Source organism: Scyliorhinus canicula, chromosome 24 (assembly GCF_902713615.1).
Source record: "Scyliorhinus canicula chromosome 24, sScyCan1.1, whole genome shotgun sequence".
NCBI lineage: Eukaryota > Metazoa > Chordata > Chondrichthyes > Carcharhiniformes > Scyliorhinidae > Scyliorhinus > Scyliorhinus canicula.
In genome coordinates, this window is record NC_052169.1 from 14,795,610 (window position 1) to 14,819,302 (window position 23,693).

At 47.8% G+C, this 23,693-nt stretch overlaps 1 protein-coding gene across 5 annotated transcripts in view; it reads left to right on the forward strand.

Moving 5' to 3' along the window:
- The first annotated feature begins 5,992 nt into the window (after positions 1-5,992).
- Positions 5,993-23,693, forward strand: part of nptnb (neuroplastin b) — an 82,417-nt gene continuing 64,716 nt past the window's right edge. Inside the window, exons 1-2 of one of the 5 annotated variants that reach the window (XM_038784482.1) lie at positions 6,005-6,182; positions 13,705-13,719. In XM_038784482.1, coding sequence (XP_038640410.1) covers positions 6,095-6,182; positions 13,705-13,719 — 103 coding nt within the window. In that variant the 5' untranslated portion in view covers positions 6,005-6,094. Of the gene's footprint in view, positions 6,183-13,704; positions 13,720-23,693 lie in introns of all 5 variants that reach the window. The other 4 variants (XM_038784481.1, XM_038784484.1, XM_038784486.1 and 1 more) reach the window with 4 other exon arrangements.

Here is a 23,693-nt window from a genome sequence, read left to right on the forward strand (position 1 = left end):
CGGCACGGTGGCGCAGTGCAGCACTGCAGGCCCGCGGCGCCGAGGACCCGGGTTCAATCCCGGCCCTGGGTCACTGTCCGTGTGGAGTTTGCGTGGGTCTCACCCCCACAACCCAAAGATGTGCAGGGTAGGTAGATTGGCCGCGCTTAATTGCCCCATTAATTGCAAAAAAAAATTTAAATGTGAAAAAGAAAAAAGAGGAAGTGGGTCTTGAACCCACAACCTTTTTTGATGTACAGAAAAGAGGGCATCAGCTGAGCCATGGCTGACATCTACTGCACAAATTATACAGAGCAACGATCTGGCCTCACTGATATGTTGTTATCATTTTCCAGCATCTCCTGTCCAGCGCAGGATAATGGCCTTGGATCAAAACCTGACGACAGCCCATGCAGGTGATAAAGTGAAATGAGTTACAATCAGAAGTGGGAAGTAATCCCGAGTGACATTATCCATTGATTGGTCTGATGAATAACGAACGGAATTGACAGGTTGGATGAGGAGTGAGTCTTCTCGAAAATAGGGAGAACTCACAACCTTCAGAAAACAAAACGATTAAAAACAAAAAGCAGGCAAAATGTTTTTGCCCCAAGGGCTGCAGGAAGTTAGAATGCAGCCTCCTTTAGGCCTGCGCGATGGTTCAGGGGACAGCCCTCTTCCCACGGAGTCAGGACATTGTGGCTTGAGGATCACACAGAATTCAGGCTCAACTTCTGGTGCAGTATTGAAGGGGTGTCACTCGGTCAAATGTGTCCCCCTTTCAGCTGAGACGCATAACAAAGGCCCCAGCACCACCCTCCGGTGGATATGGAAGATCCCACTTGGAAGAAGAGCGGGCAGATTTCCCCTGATGCCCTGGGCAATATACAGCCCTCACCCTCAATTCAAACAAAACCTTTTTTTTTTGGGTCATTCTCTCATTGTTGCCTGTGGGAGCTTGCTGTGCACAAATTGGTTCCATGTTCCCTACCTCACAACAGTGACTTTACTGATAAAGTGTGGGTGGCACAGTAACACAGTGGGTAGCACGGTTGCTTCACAGCGCCAGGGTCCCGGGTTTGCTTGGGTCACTGTCTGTGCGGAACCTGCACGTTCTCCCCGTGTCTGCGTGTGTTTCCTCCGGGTGCTCCGGTTTCCTCCCACAAGCCCCGAAAGACGTGCTTGTTAGGTGAATTGGACATTCTGAAATCTCCCTCTGTGTACCCGAACAGGCGCCGGAGTGTGGCGACGAGGGGATTTTCACAGTCACTTCATTGCAGTGTTAATGTAAGCCTACTTGTGACACTAATAAAGATTATTATACTTCATTGGCTGGAAAACCTTCTATGTTTCATAGAATTCCTACAGTGCAGGAGGAGGCCATTCGGCCCATCAAATCTGCAAGAACCCTTCAAAAGAGCACTCTACCAATGTCCACTCCCCCATCCGCCCCAGCCCAATCTCCATAACCCTATAACCTAACCAGCACAGCCCTGGACACTAAGAGGCAATTTAGCACGGTCAAACCCCCTAACCCACATGTCTTTGGACTGTGGGAGGAAACCGGAGCACCCAGAGGAAACCCACGCAGACACAGGGAGAACGTGCAAACTTCACACAGACGGTCACCGAGATCAGAATCGAACCTGTGTCCCTGGCGCTGTGAGACACTGTGCCATCCCCTGGTGATCACGATGGGCACCATATAAATGGAGGTTTTTCTTTGATGGAAGGCTTGGAAAGGAAGATGAATATTATCCTGTGGAATTCAGGGTATTGATGGATATGGAGCAGGAACAGAGAAAAGGAACTAAACTGATAAAGCTGCCACACCTAACGATGGTCTGAATATTGGTGTATCTCCGTGCATAGCTGAATTTCACCTACATTAATTGTTTGGGGGCGCAGATGTATAATATTTATTTATAACTTCTAAATATTATTTACATGATATTTATATGTATTAGTTTCAAGTAAAGAGGCACAAATATTGGGTATTTCCAGGGTTGAGGAGAAATCCACTGGTTGTCCTGCGTTTGTGCCACTATGCCACCCTGGGGGGCACCATACCACAGGGCCTAGTGTCTGTAGTTCCTCCTTTGGATGCGTGCCTCAACAAGCCTTTCAAGGATCATGTCCACCACAAATGGAATGGGAGGATGGCTGACAGAGAATAGAAACCTTCACAAGAGAGGGGAAATATGCACATTGATCTGCTTGTTGGCTGCCTCATCAACCTGTGGGATGTTATTAAACAAGTGCCGTCAATTAACTCATAAAATGACGAACAGCCAATTCAATGGAGAGGAAGATGATTAGTTGCGGAGGAATGATTCCGGAAACAAAAGCTCAACATCTGATCCAAAATTGGATCTTCACAACGATGCCAAGAGTCAAAAATGTGCAGGGGCTGGTTTAGCACACTGGGCTAAATCGCTGGCTTTTAAAGCAGACCAAGGCAGGCCAGCAGCACGGTTCGATTCCCGTACCAGCCTCCCCGAACAGGCGCCGGAATGTGGCAACTAGGGGTTTTTCACAGTAACTTCATTGAAGCCTACTCGTGACAATAAGCGATTTTCATTTTCAAATGTGGCGCTGAACATTGTGCAGTCATCTGTGAACATCCCCACTTCTGAGTTTACGATGAAGGTCATGGAACCATCAATTCACCAGACACGTGTTTCCGATATGAATCTAGGCTTTAATCGACTTACTTCAGAGCCAGCCTGTTACCCGTTGATGAACTCTTAGTGAACTCAGGCTGACTCTGGACAAGGATATTTATACAGCTGCACTAGGGGGAGGAGTTGTGGGCGGAGCCAAGGGTGGAGCCCAGTACAAGTTCCTGAGTACTCCCAGAGCTACTCCCCCTAGTGGTAGGATAGCGCTACTGCGCTTACAAAGAGAGTGTGAATTATCATATACACAAATATATATTACATTCGCCACATTCACCCCCTGCAAAAAAAAATCAAGTCCGGCGGGGGTGGTGGTCTACAATGTCAGTCTGTCCGGTGGTCGAATTGTCCGTTGTGATCTGCGGAGCACCGGGGTTGCAGTCTCTTGCGGTGGCTGGATGGGTGTTGTGTGCTGGGGGAGCTTCATACTCTCCTGGTTCGACCGGGGACTGGGGGCGCTGGGGGCTGGCCGGCACGGGGGCGCGGAACTGGTGGAGCGATCTTGTGGGCTCGGGAGCGCAAGGGGCTGGCAGCATGGGGTGTAGGGTGAGAGGTCCTTCTCTAAAAACCCACCTGGTTCACTGATCTGCTATCCTTACCTGGTCTGGCCTACATGTGACTCCAGGCCCACAGCGATGTGATTGACTCTTAACTGCCCCCTGAAGGACAATTAGGGATGGGCAATAAATGCTGGCCCAGCCTGCGATGCCCACGTCCCATAAATGAATAATTTTTAAAAGGATCAAAGCGACAAATGACCTACTCCTATTTTCTATGTTTCTATCAATTTGCATGTGGTTCACAAATCTTATTTACAATCTGTGCATGCACAGTAACCCTGATTTAGACTTTGCCTTATTACTTACATTCTTATTCTAACCCCCACCTAAGTCCATAAGAAATAGGAACAGGAGGACATTCAGCCCCTCGAGCATGCTCCACCATTTAGTAAGACCATGGCTGATCTAACACTCAAGGCTCCTTGCTTGCCTTCTCTCCATAACCCTTTATTGTCCCACTGATTAAAACCTCAGCCTTGAAGATGTTCAAGGACTCGGCATCCCCCAGGTAAAGAATTCCAAAGATTCACCACTTTTTGGATGGGAATAGTGGGATACGGACCCCGGAAGTGTAGAAGATTTTAGTTTAGATGGGCAGCATGGTCGGCGCAGGCCTGGAGGGCCGAAGGGCCTGTTCCTGTGCTGTACTTTTCTTTGTTCTTTGAGAGAAGAAAGTTTGTCTGACATGACCTCCCCTTAATGAAATTAAATGAAAATTGCTTATTGTCACAAGTAGGCTTCAAATTAAGTTACTGTGAAAAGCCCCTAGTCGCCACATTCCGGCACCTGTTCGGGGAGGCTGGTACGGGAATTGAACCGTGCTGCTGGCCTGACTTGGTCTGCTTTAAAAGCCAGCGATTTAGCCCAGTGTGCTAAACCAGCCCCATGCTAACAAAGCCATGCTGACTGTTCTTGAAGAATCCCGGTTTCTCTAGATGCAGATTAATTCTGTCTCTCAGAATTGCTTTCAATAGTTTCCCCATCACTAAGGTTAGACTGACGGGCCTGTAGTTTCTGGTTTATCCCTTCCACCCTTCTTGAAAAATGGCACCCCATTGGCTATTCTCCAAACCTCTGGCACCTCTCCTGTGGCCAGAGAGGAATTGAAAATTATTACCAGTGCCCCTGCTAGTCCCTCCCTTGCCTCATTCAACAGCCTGGGATACATTTCCTCCGGCCCTGGAGATGTGTCTACTTTTAGGCCTGCCAGACCAAACACAACCCCCTCTCTGCCTATGTTAATCTCTTTAATGTTATCACAGTCCTTCTCTCTGATTCTCTACACCTACATTTACGCCATCTGCCCCCTAACTATTGAATCACACATCACCAAGAGATTCCTGTCATCCTTGTAGTCCCTGTACAGCTGAGGCACCCAAGGTATCATTGACCTGTCATCAGCTGCTCTTACCAGGTGTGCCACCATTCTGAACTGAATATGGTTTCGGAGAGGGATACACTCTTAAACCACTGTCGGGCAATCACCTATTCCCTCTCTTTTTGGCCATGATGTGGAGATGCCGGCGTTGGACTGGGGTGAGCACAGTAAGAAGTCTTACAACACCAGGTTAAAGTCCAACAGGTTTGTTTCAAACACGAGCTTTCGGGGCACGGCTCCTGAAGAACCTGAAGAACCTGAAGGCACCTGAAGAAGGAGCCGTGCTCCGAAAGCTCGTGTTTGAAACAAACCTGTTGGACTTTAACCTGGTGTTGTAAGACTTCTTACTGCTCTCTTTTTGGAGCTGCGGTTCACATCCATGTTATGCATGAAGCTCTCCACCTGGTGGCTGCACCTCAATGGCACCAGGTGCTGCAACGAATGACACTTCTGATACAAATGGCTAGCCAGGATACAGGAAGCAATCTGGAGTTCCCACGTAGCACAGGATGTGCAACCTCAAGATTGGAGCAGCCCTGCCATTTTTTGTTATCAACTTTGTTACTTCTAATAAATCTTACTACTACAGACAAACTTTTATCAACACTAATAAACCTGTAAATGGGTGTGCAATTGCACGGTCTGGAACTGCACCACAGCACCTCCTTTGGCGAGACCTGGAACTGCACCAGAGCCTCTTGTGGCAGGGGCTGGAACTGCACCATACAGCCTCCTGTGGCAGGGTCGGGAACTACATTACAGCACAGGATGCCGAACAGCGCCTCCCGTGGCAAGATCTAGAACTGCATCACAACGCCTCTTGTGGCAGGATCAGGAACTGCATCACAGACCCTCCTGTGACAGATTGTAGAACAGCGCCTCCCGCGGTAGGGGGCGGAACAGCGCCTCCCGCGTCAGGGTGTCGAACAGCGCCTCCCACGGCAGGATGCAGAACAGCGCCTCCCGCGTCAGGGTGCCGAACAGCGCCTCCCGCGGCAGGATGCGGAACAGCGCCTCCCGCGGCAGGGTGCAGAGCAGCGCCTCCCGCGGCAGGATGCGGAACTGCGCCTCCCGCAGCAGGGTGCGGTACAGCGTTTCTCGCGGATGGGTGCGGAGCAGCGCCTCCCGCGGCAGGGTGCGGGGTAGCGCCTCCCGCGGATGGGTGCGGGGTACCGCCTCCCGCGGATGGGTGCGGATCAGCGCCTCCCGTGGCAGGGTGCGGGGTAGCGCCTCCCGCGGATGGGTGCGCAGCAGCGCCTCCCGTGGCAGGGTGCGGTTAATGTGGGCAGGGGAGCTGGGAGAATGACAGAGGGGCGGACGTTAGTGTGGGGCTCTCTGGTTGCGCGCGCACGCGGGGCGGGTGCAGCTCGCGGGAGCCGGCCGGGGGGGAGGGGTGTGAAAGGGGGGTGGACAGGAGTTGGTGCAGTCCGTGCGGACCGAGAAGGGACAACAGCCGCCGCCGCGCGATCGACGGAAGGAGCAGCCGCCGCAGCAGCACCATGGCAACGGCCCGCGGCCTGCACCGGCTCGGCGCTGCCGTGTCCGCCCTACTCTGCCTCAGCCTGGTACCGGCCCGCGGACAGAACGGTGAGTGCCCCAGGCCCGGGGAGGTGGGCGAGGGCCTCAGGGGGAGGGCAACCGGGTCAGATCCACCGGCACTGCGGAGGGTCGGAGACAGATACCCCCGGGTGGGGGGTAACTGGGCCAAACCCTCCCGGGGGGGGGGGGGGGTATAAACTGGGCCAAACCCTCCCTGGGGGGGGGGGTAAACTGGGCCAAACCCTCCCGGGGGGGGGGGGGGGGTAACTGGGCCAAACCCTCCCCGGGGGGGGGGTAAACTGGGCCAAACCCCCCCCGGGGGGGGGGGGGGTATAAACTGGGCCAAACCCTCCCTGGGGGGGGGGGGTAAACTGGGCCAAACCCTCCCGGGGGGGGGGTGGTAAACTGGGCCAAACCCTCCCCGGGGGGGGGGTATAAACTGGGCCAAACCCTCCCCGGGGGGGGGGGGTAAACTGGGCCAAACCCTCCCGGGGGGGGGGGGGGGTAACTGGGCCAAACCCTCCCCGGGGGGGGGGGGGGGGTAAACTGGGCCAAACCCTCCCTTGGGGGGGGGGGGGTATCTGGGCCAAACCCTCCCGTGGGGGGTATCTGGGCCAAACCCTCCCGTGTGGGGGGGGGGGGGGGGTGGTATCTGGGCCAAACCCTCCCGTGGGGGGGGGGGGGGGGGGGTGGTATCTGGGCCAAACCCTCCCGTGGGGGGGGGGGGGGTATCTGGGCCAAACCCTCCCGTGGGGGGGGGGGGGGGGTATCTGGGCCAAACCCTCCCGTGGGGGGGGGGGTAAACTGGGCCTCCTCCTCCTCCCTGGGTGGGCCTCCTCCTCCTCCCTGGGTGGGCCTCCCCCTCCCTGGGTGGGCCTCCCCCTCCCTGGGTGGGCCTCCCCCTCCCTGGGTGGGCCTCCCCCTCCCTGGGTGGGCCTCCCCTGGGGGAGGTAAACTGGGCCAAGCCCTCCCTGGGGGGGGGGGGGTGGTGTTACTGTGCCAAACCCTCCCTGGGGGGGGGTAAACTGGGCTAAACCCTCCCTTGGGGGGGGGGGGGGTATCTGGGCCAAACCCTCCCTGGGGCGGGGGTGTACCTGGGCCAAATGCTCCCGGGGGGGGGGGGGGGGGTAACTGTGCCAAACCCTCCCTGGGGGGGTGTTAAATGGCCCAACCCCTCCCCTGGTGGGGTAACTGAGCCAAACCCTCCCCTGGTCGGAGGGGGAGTAACTGGGCCACGTCCTCCCCTGGGGGGGGGGGGGGGGGGGGGTGGAGAATAACTGTGCCAGACCTTCCCTAGGTGGTTGGGGGGGGGGGAGGGTAAATGGCCCAAACCCTCCCCTGGTGGGGTAACTGGGCCAAACCCTCCCCTGGGGGGGAATAACTGGGCCAAACCTTCCCCTGGTTGGGGGGGGGGGGGGGTAAATGGCTCAAACCCTCCCCTGGGCAGAGGGGGAGTAACTGGGCCAAACCCTCTTCTGGGGGGAGGGGGGGATAACTGGGCCAAACCCTCCCCTGGGGGGGGGGGGGGAACTGGGCCAAACCCTCCCCTGGGGGGGGGGGGTGAACTGGGCCAAACCCTCCCCTGGGGGGGGGGGGGGGGCAGTAACTGGGCTGAACCCTCCCCTGGGTTGGGGGGGGGGGGGGGGGGAGGGTAAATGGGCCAAATCCTCCACTGGGGGTCAGGGGGTAATTGGGTCAGACCCTAACCTGGGGTTGGGGGGGGGGGGGGGGAACTGGCAGATCTGCGCCATGGGTTTACTAGGCGTGGGGCTAAACCCTCCTATGAGGTGGGGGGAGAGGGGGTAACTAAGCCAGACCCTCCCCTGAGGGGTTTGGTGGGTTATAAGGCCAGGCCCTTTCCGGGGGGGGGGGGCGGTTTAGAATCTGGGCCAGCTCTGGGCCGGGATGGGGAATGAGGTGGTGTAGGAACCTGGGAGGGATTAAGCCTTCCTTACCCATGCTCTGTTTAATATGTTCCATTTTATTGAATTTCTAACTGCTTATTTTTTAACTTGGTGTGCTCAGTTTAATTGCATTTGCATTCCATGTAACTTTTAAATAATTGCAAATGGCTTTATTTTTGGATTGCTTGCCTATGAAACATAAGTATGTATTCATTATTATATGTTTACCGGCTCAATCAAATGCAAACTCAATGCTGTATTTTCACACAAATTCTTTCACTTTCTCCCCTCTACTTCACCTTTAATGACCAAATTGTTTCATTTTTACATCTGCCTTCAATTCAGCACAATGTTTGTTTTTCTTTTAGGTTTTGTCTCGGTGGTGATTTTTCATTCTGAGCCGGTGTCTTGCAGAATGCAGTGTCCTGAGTTGCAAGTGGTGAATGTAATACGGTAGTGCAGCACAGCGGCGATCCCAAAATTTCCCATTTGACATTCGTCCCTTTTTGTAATTGAGGACACTGCAAAGGAGAAGGCAATCTTGTCTTTAAACATTTTTTTATCAGATCCAAGATAAAATATGCCAAGCCATCAATTTAGGGAAAGGTAGCAAATGCATTGGAGGTATTTGCATAAAACTGGAAGTAATGAGAAGAATCTAACTGTAAAAGATTGATCAGGCATCTGTCCTATATATGTATAATATATTTATATACATTATCCTTTATATCACCAGCACAGAGCCCCAGTTTAGTCACCTAAAACCCAAAATCTAAATTGAAGAAATTTATGCTGATGACAGTGATGGTTTAATATGGTAGTTTCAATCCATTTCCACTGTTTTTTCCTCCTGTCAGTGTTGTGTTGCCTCTCGGGCTTGAAGGAGATGTTAATTAATGTAATTCGGCATCTCCAACAGGAAAGCAGTGGAGGCATTACAAGGTCAGAATGATCCTGAAAATTAGCGAGGCTGTTTTGATTGGGGGATGTTGAGCCAGCATCTTTTTTCGAGATGCCATCAAGGCTATTTAAATGCAGTCTATATGGAGGAACATAAATGGAACCATGGAACGCGATCCCACAAATGCTGCTGAAAACCTTTTTCAGCTCACCTAATAAAAACAAAATTTGACAGATTCAGTCCCCATAAAATTAGGTGTGCCTAATTATGAATGGATTGCAGTCTCAGTTTTGTACTTTGGGAGTTACTCAGAAATATATTAAAAACACGTCGTGGTAAAGTTGTAATTTTCAAAAATTCATTCTTGGAATGCATTGGCTGGCGGTCTGGCTACAATTTATTGCTGCTTGTCCTTGAGAAAGTGGCGATGAGCTGCTGCCTCAAACCGCTGTACTCCAAGTAGTGTAGGTGTAGGAATTCCCACTTGCTGTCGGGTAGGTTTCTTGTCTTAAGGTCTTGTCATAATGAGAAATGATCATATTGAAATGAGAGGCTCAATAGGGTTTTTAAAAAATGCATTCATGGGATGAGGGCGTAGTTGGCTGGGCCAGCATTTACTGCCCTTGCTAGGCCATTTCAGAGAGCATTTAAGAGTCAACCTGTAGACCTGGAGTCACATGGAGGCCAGACCAGGTAAGGACAGCAGATTTCCTTCCCTCAAGGATACTGTGAACCAGATGGGTTTTTACAACAATCGGCAATGGCTTCATGGCCATCATTAAACTTTCAATTTCAGATTTTTACTGAATTCAGATTTCCTCATATGCCGTAGTGGGATTCAAATCCAGATCATTGCCATGGGTCCCTAAATTACTAGTCCAGTGACAATGCCAATGAGGAAAGATGTAGTGGCATTGGAGACAGTTCAGAGGAGGTTCACTAGATTGATTCCGTAGATGAGGGGTTTGTTTTATGAAGAGAGATTGAGTAGTTTACTCTCTAGAGTTTACAAGAATGAGGGGAGATAAAATTGAGGTCTGTAAGATGAGAGAAGGTATGGATAAAGTCGACATGGAGCAGATGCTTCCTCTTGTGGAATGAGAGGTCATAGTCTCAGGATAAGAGGTAGCAAATTTAAAACAGAGATGAGAAGAAGCTACTTTTTCCAAAGGGTTGTCAATCTGGAATTCGCTACCCCAGTGGGTGCTGGGACATTGAGTAAATTTAAAAAGGAGGAGTGAGACAGATTTCTAATTGGTAATGGGCTGAATTGTTATGCAGAAAGGGCAGGCGGTGGAGTTGAGGCCAGGATGAGATCAGCCATGATCGTATTGAATGGTGGAGCAGGCTTGAGAGGCTACATTTCACCCCTGCTCCTAGTTCTTATCTTCTCAGAAAGAACTATTCTGTCTAATTCCCCTTTCCAGCTCTTGATCTGTATCCCTGTAAATAACAGCACCTCAGGCACAAACCTGGTGTTCTTGGTTAATAAGAGGATTTCTGGATTAACAAGGGGATCTGGGGTTATGAGGAGGAGGCAGGAAAAGGATGAGGAACATATCCGCCAGCATCAAATGGCAGAGCATACTCGATAGGCTAAATGGCCTAATTCTGCTCCCATATCTCATGGTCTTACCCCCCACCAACACACGCACGCACCAAATGTGATGCAGGTGGTCTCAACTAAAATAGTATGAATTAAGCGAGACAAAAAAACACAATCGACTAACGAATAACTAAAACGTGGAAGCTCAGATCAACCAAGAAATATGCTCATTGTCCTTTTTGCATGTTTGTTTAAAAAATGGCTCAGTCCCATTGCATGACAACTGCACATTTGGGCAAGCCACTCTAATGTTCAGAATTTCAGAGCATTGGAGTTAATTACACGGAAGAGCCCCATCATTAAGCTTAGTTTCCTTAAATGCTGACGGTCAAATTGTCTGGGTGTTACAGCTGTTCATGTCTAGTTCTTCTATGGAAATAGTTTATTTTCTGAGCCCACATGTGTTTTATTTGCTTTTGCAAGGCAGCTAGAGAATCCACTGCCCCCAACAGTCTATTAAAGGGATGGAAAAGTGTGGTATTTGAAAAGTATACAATGTTTGAAGATGTAGATTGGATTGGAGGCTGGCACAAAATGTACTGAAGAGGCTTATTTAGTTAGCTCTTGGGGAATTTGGAGAAATTTGGTGCGGTACTTTTTTTTCCGGCACAGACAGTACTGGTTGCATCTGTTATGTAGCCGACAGACAGACAGGCCTTCCTGCTTCCAATCCTACTCAGTCTTACTGAGGTATGTTCTGTCAGCCTGGTGGCAATTTATTGTTCTGGTGATGCCGCAACATGAAATTGAAATCATGGCTCTTGGGGATTTGGTATTCTGCCATAGAAGTCCTCCCAAGGTGCTATATCACCAACGCCTAATTTATTGATATGACTACTGTATATCTTTATATAATTTATCCACTTGGGACAAACAGTGACGTCCCATAAAAAGTAGTTCCACATATTGAATTCTTTTTAACTGTGTGTTTATAGTTTTTTTTTTAAAGTATGCAAATGCATTTGCTACCATTCCTGTTCAAGGTAGAACGATAGGATTATATTCTCTTGTCGTCATTTTTGCCATTCCCCTTTCCTTCCTGAACAGAGGGACCTTTATGCTTGAGCACCCCTTCATAAGTAATGAAGCTCTCCGCCTTGCAGTTGATGCTTGAGGTTGGATAGCAAATGTTTGCAGGGTGCTTGTGAAAGATTTGGCAAACAAGCCCAGCCTGTCCATATATATCTGTAGTAAAGTGAACCCTGGCTAATAAGTTCTCTTTTACACTGGGGCAGCAGAGGTCGGTTGTAGCTCTACTACCCTCCCTGAGATTGACTAGCTCAAGTGTCGGCCAGGTTACCCCTCTGCATGTATGCTTCAAGACTGCAGCACTGACTGTTCTGCCCTATTGGAGACCATTTGCCATGTTATTTTCTTCCTTGGTTTTATGTCTCCTATTGCAACAACGGTACTTGCATTTGAAGTTTGCATTTTTTGAGAGCTGTCTGCAGGCTGAATGTTTTTTGCTCTGTTTACATGGTACCTTCTCTCAAAGCACTAGTTTGGCCTTCGCTTGCTGGCTGTTAGAGTTGGCACAAGTAGCATCGAAGTGCAAATGGTATGCGAGGAGCAATTTAAACTGCAAACTTTCTCCTGTTCATGCCATGTTGGAAAAATGCTGGGAAATCATTGCAGGTGTTGTGGCTGCGTAAGGAGGCTATTCTTTTGGAGTGGTGGTGGTGGGGAGGGGGGGATTTGAGAACCAGTGTATTTTTATTTCAAATAAAATCCTCTTTAGCGTATTTTGTCTTCACGCTGCCCTCTGGCATATTGACTGATCCTGCGCAGGAAACGTTCCAAGTTGAACCCGAGTCTGTACTGGGTCAGTAGACCTCAACTGGGGCAGCAATTGGGATACAGCAATTGGCCCTGACTCTCCCACGCCAAGGAGAGGTGAATATCACTCCTGCTTAGAATCAATATGCTGCCTCGTTTTGAAACATTTATCTGGGGGCAGATGACGGAGTTAAATTTCATGGCTGTGGCCTTCACAACTGAGCAGCTGGCTCATTCACCCTTGCTGGGCTGGCTGGTGTGAGAAAGGAACCCTTGGAGGCTAAAGAATAATTAGCGACCTTGCACCTAAATATATGTCCGCAAGAGCCAATGGTTTTCAATGGGTAGGGAGGCGGGAAGGTAGATTTTCACAAACAGTTCAATGCTTTCTGTAACTGATCCATTTTCATGTTTTGCCTTCCCTCTCTGTCACCTGAATCGCTGTTGTTTTAATTTGCTGTTTGTACCATCTAAATTACGGTGCTTTTTAGCATCCAAAATTTTTAGAAAAGACCCCCTAATTTAACAGCAACTGATAATTAAAAATAATTGCTGCCTCTGCTGTTGGTAGTGCAGACTTGCTTCAAGTCTAGCTTCCCTGCCTTCCATGGGGAGTAATACAATAGATTGGAGGTTTTTTTTTTCTGTTGTTGTTTTGATTGTACCCCATTTAGTCTCAGTAACAAGCGCCAAAGGTGCGTTGTGCTGGTTGCAAAGCAGCAAAATTAGATTTTGTGTGTATGTGTGTTGGATGGACCAAAATAGTCTAAATGTGGGAGCTGGGTGATACAGTGAGAGCGAAAAGCAGCAAGGGTTTGAATCTGGCTGCTTTGAGCATGCCAATTTGTGGAATTGCTAATTCATAGTTGCAATCTGACTGGTGGATTTTCATAGTTTTAATTTTGAAGTGGAAAAATTGAATTGGGTACCATGTGAACACTAAGCAATACAGTCGCAGAATGTTTTGAAAGGGAACAAAGTGAAATGATTGCATTTGTGTAATACTAACATTCTATCTGTCCAACAATGTTGTGAAATATTTCAATAATGCTGTGTTATATTGTAGAATCGATCAATTAAGAATGACTGTTTCAGAATTACTGTGATAGTCAACGTTTTTAATTAAGTTATTGTTTTGTAAAGCAATGATTTAACTGTATATGCAAACTTTTACATTGTTGTGGTAAAACTATTCTTTGAGGACAAGCAAACAGGTACAGTATTGACCAATCTACAACTTGATTCATTTTAAATTTAATGCAGTATTTTGGCTTATTCCCTGATAGCTATGGCTTTCACATACTGTAGTTATGTTCAGTTTTTTTTTTGTTACTTTATAGCTGGCTATAGTAAATGTCACCATTTTAATTTTACAAAATGCAGCATTAAATAGGACAGGTGGGTGATGTTTAATAAGGTGATGGCATGTTCAAGGAGTGTCCTGCTGCACTTTACTGTGGCAAAAGCTGATCTCTTGCTCAGTGACAGTGAAACAAACTAATTGAACATTAAGGTTTTTCTTGGGTTGTATAGATGTGTTCTTGTGTGTGCATGTGTGTGCATGTGTGCGCGTGTGCAAGCTCACGGGTGTGCGCGAATCCACTGGGATGCTGAAGTGATGGGAGATTTTACGTAGAACACTCTTTGTTGCAGTGTTTTGTCTGGTCATCCTCAGATTTTGCAGATGTGTGCAAGAACAAGAATTCCCTGACTTTGCAAGGACAGCAGTTCCACTATAGGACCCCAAAGTTGGTCCGTAAGCCTTGTATATTGAATGGTTCTGTCACAGTTAATTAGCAAAGGCCTGATTTTGCTAGAGTAGGGCATACCTAGTGTGTCCCACTTGTTAGACTGACAATTGTTTCAAAAATGCTTGCCCAAGAAATTTCTGGAGGTATGTGCTGATAATGGTACAGCAGGACATCTGGACCATGGTGAATGACAGGGCGGGCAATGTATCTCCTTAACCAAAGACATTAAATAAATCGTAACTTGAAAAAAGTAAGTTTAAAAATAAATCTCAATTCACAATCTGAAGGTGTGAGACTCCATTTTTATTGTTCACTTCCTGGGCAAGAAAGTTTGTTTGGCAGTCGTTAACAATTGCCAACGGTTATGCACACTATTTGACAAAACCTACAGGACGATTAAGCTAACGGCAGAGCGATTCAAATCAGCCAGCAATTTGCTCATAATTTACAGAGTATCTCTTCCTCTTCAAATTTCTGGCTGCATTTGTACATTCGGTACGTGTGCCCCATTGTCTTCAGCAAAATCGTGTCCTTTTTGTGCATTGGCCTTGATGACTTTTATTGAAGCTAATATTCAACAGAATAAGTAGCTCTTTAGAATGGCTTTTTAAGTTCTTTTCCTGAGATGTAGAATGTAATGTTGACTGAAAGATTACTTTGAATTTCAGAGCTGTCAATTTTGTGACTAACTGCATGAACCATTTAGAAGCAAACACCTGAAAATAAGTTTAATGTTTAAGTTGCAATTCCCAGGATAATGACGCTTTGGCTTGCAGAGTGAGAGAAATGAAGGAGATACCCTGCTATGCTTCGAGCCCCAACAACCACGATATTCTGACACATGGTCAAATATCCTGTATGTTTCGGCAATGCTTAATTTGTTTCTAGTCCAATTTAAAATCTTGCAAGTGATTGGGCTATGCTTTTGATTTTTAAAAGTATGTTTAAAGTCTGAGACAAGATCTGCATGTCGTGCAAATATGATCTACAGGCTGGCATTTGCTATGTTAGAAAATGTAGCATTTGCAATTTGCTGGATTTATTTAAGTTTATATTGAATAATCGTTTAACTTTTTAATTGATTTCATTTAGTATAGATTCCCATTCAATGCTGTAAATGGCTGGAACTGTGCTCCAGGCCTTGGATCATTTGCAGTCAGGATTTTCTTCGTGTACCCTGCTTCTATCTTTCACTGTGCCATATATTTCTGGAAAGTCTCGCCTACAAATAGCAATTTCATTTTCTGCTTCGCCCCTTAAACAATATTCACAAGTGGAACAAAGCACCTTTTTATAAAGGGTATTATTGTGGGTTATTGAATATGACAACTGGAATTGTCAAATTACATTTTAAAGAGAGTTTTAGTTACGAAGGGAAAGAATTAGAATTATTTCCTTTATTCATGGTGCTTTCAATCTGATTTTTTTCAACTGAAAAGACTTTCCGTTTTAGTACACATCTTCTCTTAACAGATGCTGTAACATCTTATCTTACATTTGTACAGTGTGATTAGCATAATAAAACATTCTAAGATGCTTCATGTGATCATGGTTAAAGCTTGGTCAAGGAGATAGGTTTTAAGGAGTGCCTTAAAGGTGGAGAGCGGGAGAAACCAAGATATGTAGGAAGTGTATTCCAGAGCTTTTGAGGCCTAAGCAACTAATGGCATGGTCACCAATGGTGGAGCAATTAAACTCTGGGTGCTCAGGAGGCCAGAATTAAATGAGTGCAATTATTTTGGAGGGTTACAGAGCTGGAGAAGATTACAAAGACGGGAAGGTTATAAAGCAAGGAAGGATATTTTAAAATCATTTTATGTCAGAGAACACGGGGATGCTAGAGGAATGGGGCTCGCTGTGAATTAAAACATGGGCAGCACAGTTTAAAATGTCAAACACCAGTCTGGACTGCATTGAACTAGTCAAATACAACGGTAATGAAGATACGAATGAGCATGTCAGCAACAGATGAGCTGCAACAGGAGAAGTTGAGTAATGTTGCGAAGGTGGAAATAGGTGGTCTTAATAACACAAATATGTGGTTGGAAGCTTATCTTGGCATCAAATAATGACACCAATGTTACGAACAGCTTACTTTAGTCTCGGACTGCAGGGAATGAGGTTGTGTCAATAGTTAGGGAACAGAGTGCGGATGGCTTCAGTCGTCTTGATGTTTAATTAGAAGAAGTTTCTGCTCATCCAGTGCTGGACGTTGGATAAACTGTCTAATAGTTCAGCAACGGTGGACGGGTTGAGAGAGTTGGTGGTTAGGTAGAGCTGAGTGTCATTAGCATGCATGTGAAAGCTAATGCTGTGTCTGGATACTGTCGGCGAGGAAGAACCACAGGGTTCACCAGAGATAACGGTGCAAGAGCTGGAAGGGAAGCCATTGCAAGTGACTCCCTTGCTATGTTTGGGCAGATGAGAATGGAACCAGGCGAGAACAGTCCCACCCAGCTCGATGACAGTGAAGAGACATTGGCGGAGGATGGCATGGTCAACCATGTCAAAGGCTGCGTATGGGTCAAAAAAGACGAGGTGGAAAAGTTTACCAATAGAAGATGTGTGATTTTTATTATTTGTCAATCTCTACTGACTGGATATGCGTCACTTTTATACTTTGCATCCTCATTTTCTTTTGTGGTAAGTGAACCTAATAGTTTAGTTCCTCTCCATGTACTCTCTACAGTTGTGATTTCAGTTTAAACGTCCAGGGCAGATTTGGAAAGGGGTGAATTTGCACACATACAACTGTTTTACTTTCAGTGTTTAATCATAGTTCAGTTTAAAGAAATGCTGTTGGAGTTGACCTTGTATCAAATTTTCTGTGTTCCTTTTACATTAAGGACGAAAATTTGCCGGCGATGCTGGTTGAATGTGCCACCCAGGCCATGGCATTTGAGTTTCAATTGGAGCATCTGTGAGAACAGCTTGAGTGAAATTCTAAAAATACACATTGATACCCAAAATGATTCAGCTCCGAATGATTAAAAATGCTGTTTGATCCTCTCTTCCAAAATGAGGAAAGTTAAATTCCTGTAAATGCCAATATGCTTGCTTCAGTTTGTAATTTTAACAAATTGAATTCTACTGACAGTATTCCAAGAACCCATAAGGAGTAGCGCCAGCAAAATAAAATGATTTCAGTGGAGAGAAATGTGTGGGGAGCCTTTTGTGGAGCTCCAATATCACATGAAATATTTACTCAGTTTCTCTATTTCCCTTCTGTGCTAACAAAGCAATTACTGACTGCTTAGAAAGTGTCTTTTCGGTAACGTGAAACTGCAGGGTTCTGAGCACGCAAGCAACCTATAACCAGCCAAATAACAAATTAATTATATAACATTGAACCTGAGTCTATTTTTAAGTAGCTTTATTGCACCTTCTAGCCTTGTGGTTAAATCCTTTGCAGGTTTTCAAACTTGTGCAGCTGTTTATATTTATAACTTTTTTTTGTTTGAAAGTCATCTTTGCCTCCCCCACACTTCATTATTTGAAGTGATGCAGGGTTTAATGTTGTTTGTTTGTAATAACAGCTATTGACAAGAACCTCTTCCACCATAGCATTAGAGTGCTGTAAGCCTTTCACTCTTTCCCCTGGTCTTAAGGTGGAGTATTGTGAAACACTTCAGCATTATCTAGCAGTTCAGTTAATTGTGTTAAATGTGTTTGTTACTAGGATTAGATGGAGAGGTGGGTGGAAGCTGGTGTGGTGCACTTCTGAAAGCAAAACATTGCAGATATTGGAAATCTGAAACAATAGAGAAATCAAGAAGGTGCTTTCCTACACATGGGGTAGTGAGTGGAAAGGTGGAATTCTCTTTCCCTGCCCACAAAAAGTTTTGGATGTTGGGTCAGTCGAAAAAGTCAAGGCTGACAATGCTAGACTTTTGTGGGCAAGGAAATAGAGGATGAGGAGGAAATTGGGAGTCGATGGCCAAGGTCAGTTGTCATCTAACTGAATGATAGAGCGGGCTGAATGAGCTATTCATTCTTTTCCCTCAAATAACCACCCTAAAATTCTCCTCTAGTGGTTAAACTTTGGCGAAAGATTTGGAGACAGTCAGTAGAGTGATTAATTTGATATCTGCAGCCTGATGTCCAGAAATTGCTGGAGTCAAGAGACCCTCATTCATTATACGTGGAGAAAAAGTTAGCCTGAGACTGGGACTAAATTTGGTGAATTTAGAAATGATCTTGGGATAAAGAACCGCGGGCGCACAATTTCTTCAAAGGAAACCAATACAGAAAATCTAATTTGGGTTACTAGTGGAGCACGATGTGGGAATTGGGAAATTGTGAATATTTAAATAACGTCCAACTGCATTGTATCTCGAGTTCCTCTGCTAGATTTGAAATCAGTACTGATTATGGACAAAGTGAGGGTGGTTTGTTTTTTTTTTTCAGTCGCTAGGCGGATAGCTGGATAAACTTCAAAGTGTTTAAAATTAATTCTACATTTGGTTGCTGAAACTCGGATTGCTTAGTTTTGCTCTTGTGTTGAACCTGGTATTTGTCACTTTCCATCTGTCATGATTCAGAACTCCAAGCTCTGGTGTCTGCTGTGATATATAAGCAAATGACACAAGTGTGCTTCTGTCTTAAGCTACCATAAAAGGGCAGTGACATTGAATGTAATTTGACAACAAAAACTGCTGTTAAGTAGGGTGAAAGGGTTTATTTGTAATAGGAATTACAGTTCCTATTAGTTCAGGAACATTAACTCATTGTGGTGAGTTATTATGCAGCATCCTGTACAGTTTCATATAAATGCCGTATCAAAAATGGAAGGGCATGACACCAAAATGGGCTTCTGCCAGTCGTGCATAAGTATAACTTGATAGCAAATGACTTCCAGTAGTGGCTATGTGGTGAGCAGTCGCACACGCGGTGGCTCCCGCTATGGTACTTGTGTTTTGGCCCTTTCTGCACGGTTTATGAACAATATGGTAGTTTGATGGAATAAGATCCCCTCATATGGGTAATGTACAGTACAAATAGTGCAAAGCAGAAATCGGGAAAGGGAGTGTTGTCACAATCAAAAGTTCCTCGAGCCTCAACAGGGCAGAGCATGGCTGCGGCTTCTGCTGATTTGGTTGCCCCTCCGTGGATGACTGAGCAGTTGGTTAGCTTCTTGACCAAATTTAAGAAGTAGCAGTGGTCGCTGAGAATCTGGCGAAGGCTATGGAGGGGGCTTTGGCCCCAATTCGAGCAGCCATGGACAAAATGCACCGGCGGATAGAGGTACAGGAGGTGACAATATGGAAGATGGAGATGGTGCTCTTGGATTGTCTCCCTGGAGGAACAGATGGTGTTTCTGGCTGAGCAGCGTAAAGTGCTAAAGGCCGGGTTGATGATCAGAAGAATCGCTCCAGACGACAAAACCTAAGAGTCATTGGGCTGCCGGCGGATCTGGAGGGCTCCAACTCCACAAACTATGTCCAAAATGTTTGGCAAGTTGGAGGGGGTCTTTATGGCCCCTCCTGCGTTGGACCGGGCCCATCGGTTACTCAGGCAAGAGGCACAGATTTGGAAATCCACCACAAGCCGGTTTCATCGATACCTGGATAAGGAGCGGGTCCCGAGGTGGGCAAAGGACCATCAAGGCTGTAGTTGGGAGGGCCATGCCATCAGAATATACAAGATGTTCGGGCAGAGCTGGCGAGAAGGCGTGCGGCATTTAATAAGGCCTTGCATGAACATGTGGTTTGGTGTGGTGTACCCGGCCTGTCCTTCGGGTGACCTTCAAAGACGGAGGCTATTACTTCGATGTGCCGGAGGATGCAAACATGTTAAGAAACATGGGCTGGGGGTGAACTAAAGTGCTATGGAATTTGTTGTTTGTTCTTTGGAAGTTCATATGTATTTATTATTTTTGTGGGAGTTTTGTAATGCGGGGCAGGGCTTGGGGTTGTGCCTGGCTTGTTGAGGGTGTTTTGTTTTCTGGGTGAAGTTGGAGTTTGTACTGTTGGAGTATTGTATGTTTGTGTTTTGGGGGGGGGGGGGGGGGGCTAGAGCTGGGTGTTGATTTTCCTCTGGTTTGGTATTGCAGTTTGGTTTGGATGGGGGGGGGGTGACTGTTGATGTACTGTTTAGTTGGCTTTGATTTCTACTCTGGGGGTCTCGCTGCTAGCAATTCAGCTAGTTAACTGGAGTGGGTGGGATGGGGGGGGGGGGGATAGGCCTGCAGCTAGTTGCCATGGGGATGGTTTCTTGTATTTCTTTTAAGGTTAGGCTTTTTGTTTCTGTCTGATTTGGGAATGAGGTGGGGGAGGAGTTTTTGTTTCTCTGGTGGTTTGTTTGTCTGGGTGGGGTGGAGCTGGGATGTGGGAGGGGACTGCTGACGGTTTCTTTGTATTTTGACTGTCTTGATGGGGGATGCGGTGGCCATCTTGGGTGGGCCAGGAGCTGGCGCAGGCTGAGGCACCGCTGGATTGCCTCACAGGGTAGTAATAGCTGATCCTGGGTCGTGCGTAGGGGTTGGGGTCAGAGGCGCTGTCTGGTTGATAACTTAGAATGCGAGGGGATTTAGTGGCCCAGTAAAAAGGCCCTGGATGTTTGCGCCCCTGAAGTTTAAAGGCAGATGTGGTTTTCCTACAGGCAGCCCATTTGAAAATCAAGGTTGCAAGAGGGTTGGGTGGGGCAGGTTTTGATTGTGAGGCACGGGGGGTGGGGGGGGGGGGGGCGCTGTGTTGATTGATAGTGGCTTTTTCTGCGGTTAATACATTAGCAAATCCAGGTGCGAGGTACATAATCAATAGTGGATCGCTGACGGCACCCCAGTGGTGTTGGTCAATGTGTATGCATCAAACTGGGATGACACGGCTTTCATTAATAAGGTGCTGGCATCTATCCCAGACCTTGATTCACATTGGTTAATTATTGGGGGGTGGGGGGGGGGGGAGACTTCAACTGTTTGTATCCAAGGATGGATAGCTGAAGTCCCAACATCTGGGGTGACATGTTATTCATGGAGCTGATTGGGCGGGGAGGGGGGCACACCCATATTCTGAGGGCGAAGGAGTTTCCTCCACCCAAGTCCATCGGGTTTACTCCTGGATTGACATCTTCATGGTGGGTAGGTTTCTTATCCCTGGGATTGGGGGGGGGAGTATTCGAAGATCGTGTTATTGGAACATGTTCCACATTTTGTGGACTTGACGTTGGAGTCGGACCGCTCTCAGCGACCCCCCCACCCCGTGGAGATTAGTCACCATGTTGCTCACGGAGAAGGGATTTTATGAGCACGTGTCCTCTGCCATTGCAAAGTATATTGAGCTCAACAGGAATGAGGTGGCCTTCTACGCTTTGGGAAACCCTGAAGGCAGTTATTGAGGGGAGATAATCTCTCGGGTGCATAGGGATAAATCTGAGAAATGGAGAGGCAGAGACCAGTGGACGCCATTCTTTTTTTTTTATAAATGTTTCTTATTGAGTTTTCATGTTTTATATATGACAAGTTACAAATTATTAGAGAGAAAAAAAAAGAAAACACAAAAATTTAACATGTATATTTACAGGTAAGCATCTTTATAACAACAATTGTGGCCGCCCCCTTTAGCCAGCATACATATTTTACATTCCCCAATATGGCCGAGGCACATGTTTATAGGCATTTATTTATAGTTTGGTTTTGGGCCTTAGCTTGCCATCAAACCCCCATAACGAACCCGTAAACCCCCCCGGCTACCTTCCCCCGATTCCTGTCCATTTTCCCCCGATTCTTGGCCACCCGGCTATTCTTCCTTTTGTACGTTGGCCACAAACAGGTCCCGGAACAGTTGCATGAATGGCTCCCACGTTCTATGGAAGCCGTCGTCTGACCCTCGGATGGCGAATTTGATTTTCTCCATTTGGAGAGATTCCGAGAGGTCGGACAGCCAGTCTGCAGCTCTGGGCGGTGCTGCTGACCGCCAGCCAAACAGGATTCTACGGCGGGCGATCAGGGTCACAAAGGCAAGGGCATCCGACCTCCTCCCCAGGAATAGATCTGGCTGGTCTGAAACCCCAAAGACCGCCACTATCGGGCATGGCTCCACCCTCACCCCCACCACTTTGGACATAGCCTCGAAGAAGGCTGTCCAGTAATCCACAAGTCTGGGGCAAGATCAGAACACGTGGGCGTGGTTGGCCGGGCCTCTTTGGCACCGTTCACATCTGTCCTCCACCTCCGGGAAGAACCTGCTCATACGGTTTCTCGTTAAGTGGGCTCTATGTACCACTTTTAGTTGCGTCAGGCTGAGCCTTGCGCACGTGGAGGTGGAGTTGACCCTATGCAGTGCTTCGCTCCAGAGTCCCCACCCTATCTCCATCCCCAGGTCGTCCTCCCATTTCCTTCTTGTTGCGTCCAGTACGGTGTCGTCCCTTTCTACCAGTCGGTCATACATGTTGCTACAGTTCCCTTTCTCTAGGGTACTTGCGTCCAGTAGGTCTTCCAGTAGTGTCTGTCGTTGTGGTTGTGGGTACGTCCTTGTCTCCTTTCTTAGGAGGTTTTTGAGCTGCAGGTACCGTAGCTCGTTTCCCCCCCCCCCCCCCCCCCCCCCAGCTAGCTGAAATTTCTCTGTCAGTTCGTCCAGTGTTGCGATCCTGTCGTCCATGTATAGGTCCGTGACTGTCAATGTCCCCCCGTCCTGCCTCCACCTTTTGAAGGTGGCGTCAGTCAGTGCTGGTGTGAACCTATGGTTGTTGCAGATGGGAGCCTTGTCCGACATTTTGGTCAGGCCAAATTGCTGCCGCAGTTGGTTCCAGGATTGGAGGGTGGCTGTCACCACTGGGCTGCTGGAGTGTTTTTTGGGTGGGGATGGGAGTGCTGCCGTGGCGAGGGCCCGGAGGGAGGTCCCCATGCAGGAGGCCTCCTCCACACGCACCCACTCAGCTTCTGGCTCCTGGATCCATCCCCTTACTCGCTCGGCTGTTGCCGCCCAGTGGTAGAATTGTAGATTCGGGAGGGCTAGCCCCTCCCTGGATTTTGTTTTTTGTAGGACCTTCTTTGGGATCCTAGCATTTTTCCCCCCCCCCCCATACGAACGCCATGATAAGTTTGTCCAGCGCTTTGAAAAGGGCCTTTGGGATGTAGATCGGAATGGATCTAAACAGGAAGAGGAACCTGGGCAGTACGTTCATTTTGATCGTCTGGACTCTCCCCGCGAGGGAGAGCGGGAGTGTGTTCCATCTTTGCAGGTCCTTTTTAACTTCCTCCGTCAGGCTGGTGAGGTTCCATTTGTGGATCCCTTTCCAGTCATGGGCTATTTGGATCCCCAGGTAGCGGAATTTGTGTTGGGCTTGTTTGAACGGCAGCCCCTTTAGTGCTTCCGCCCCCCCCCCCCCCCCCCCCCCCCCCCTTGCGGGTGTACTGGGAAGATCTCACTTTTGCTCATGTTGAGTTTGTAGCCCGAGAAGGCTCCAAACTCTTTCAGGAGCGCAATGATTCCGTCCATGCTGCTCTGTGGGTCCGAGATACAGAGGAGCAGATCGTTCGCATAGAGTGAGACTCTGTGCTCTCTACCTCCCCTTCGGATCCCCCTCCAATTTTTTGCTGCCCTGAGCGCGATTGCTAGCGCAGGGGTGGGCAAACTTTTCCGTGCAAGGGCCACATTCAGAAATTCACAATTCACAAAGGGC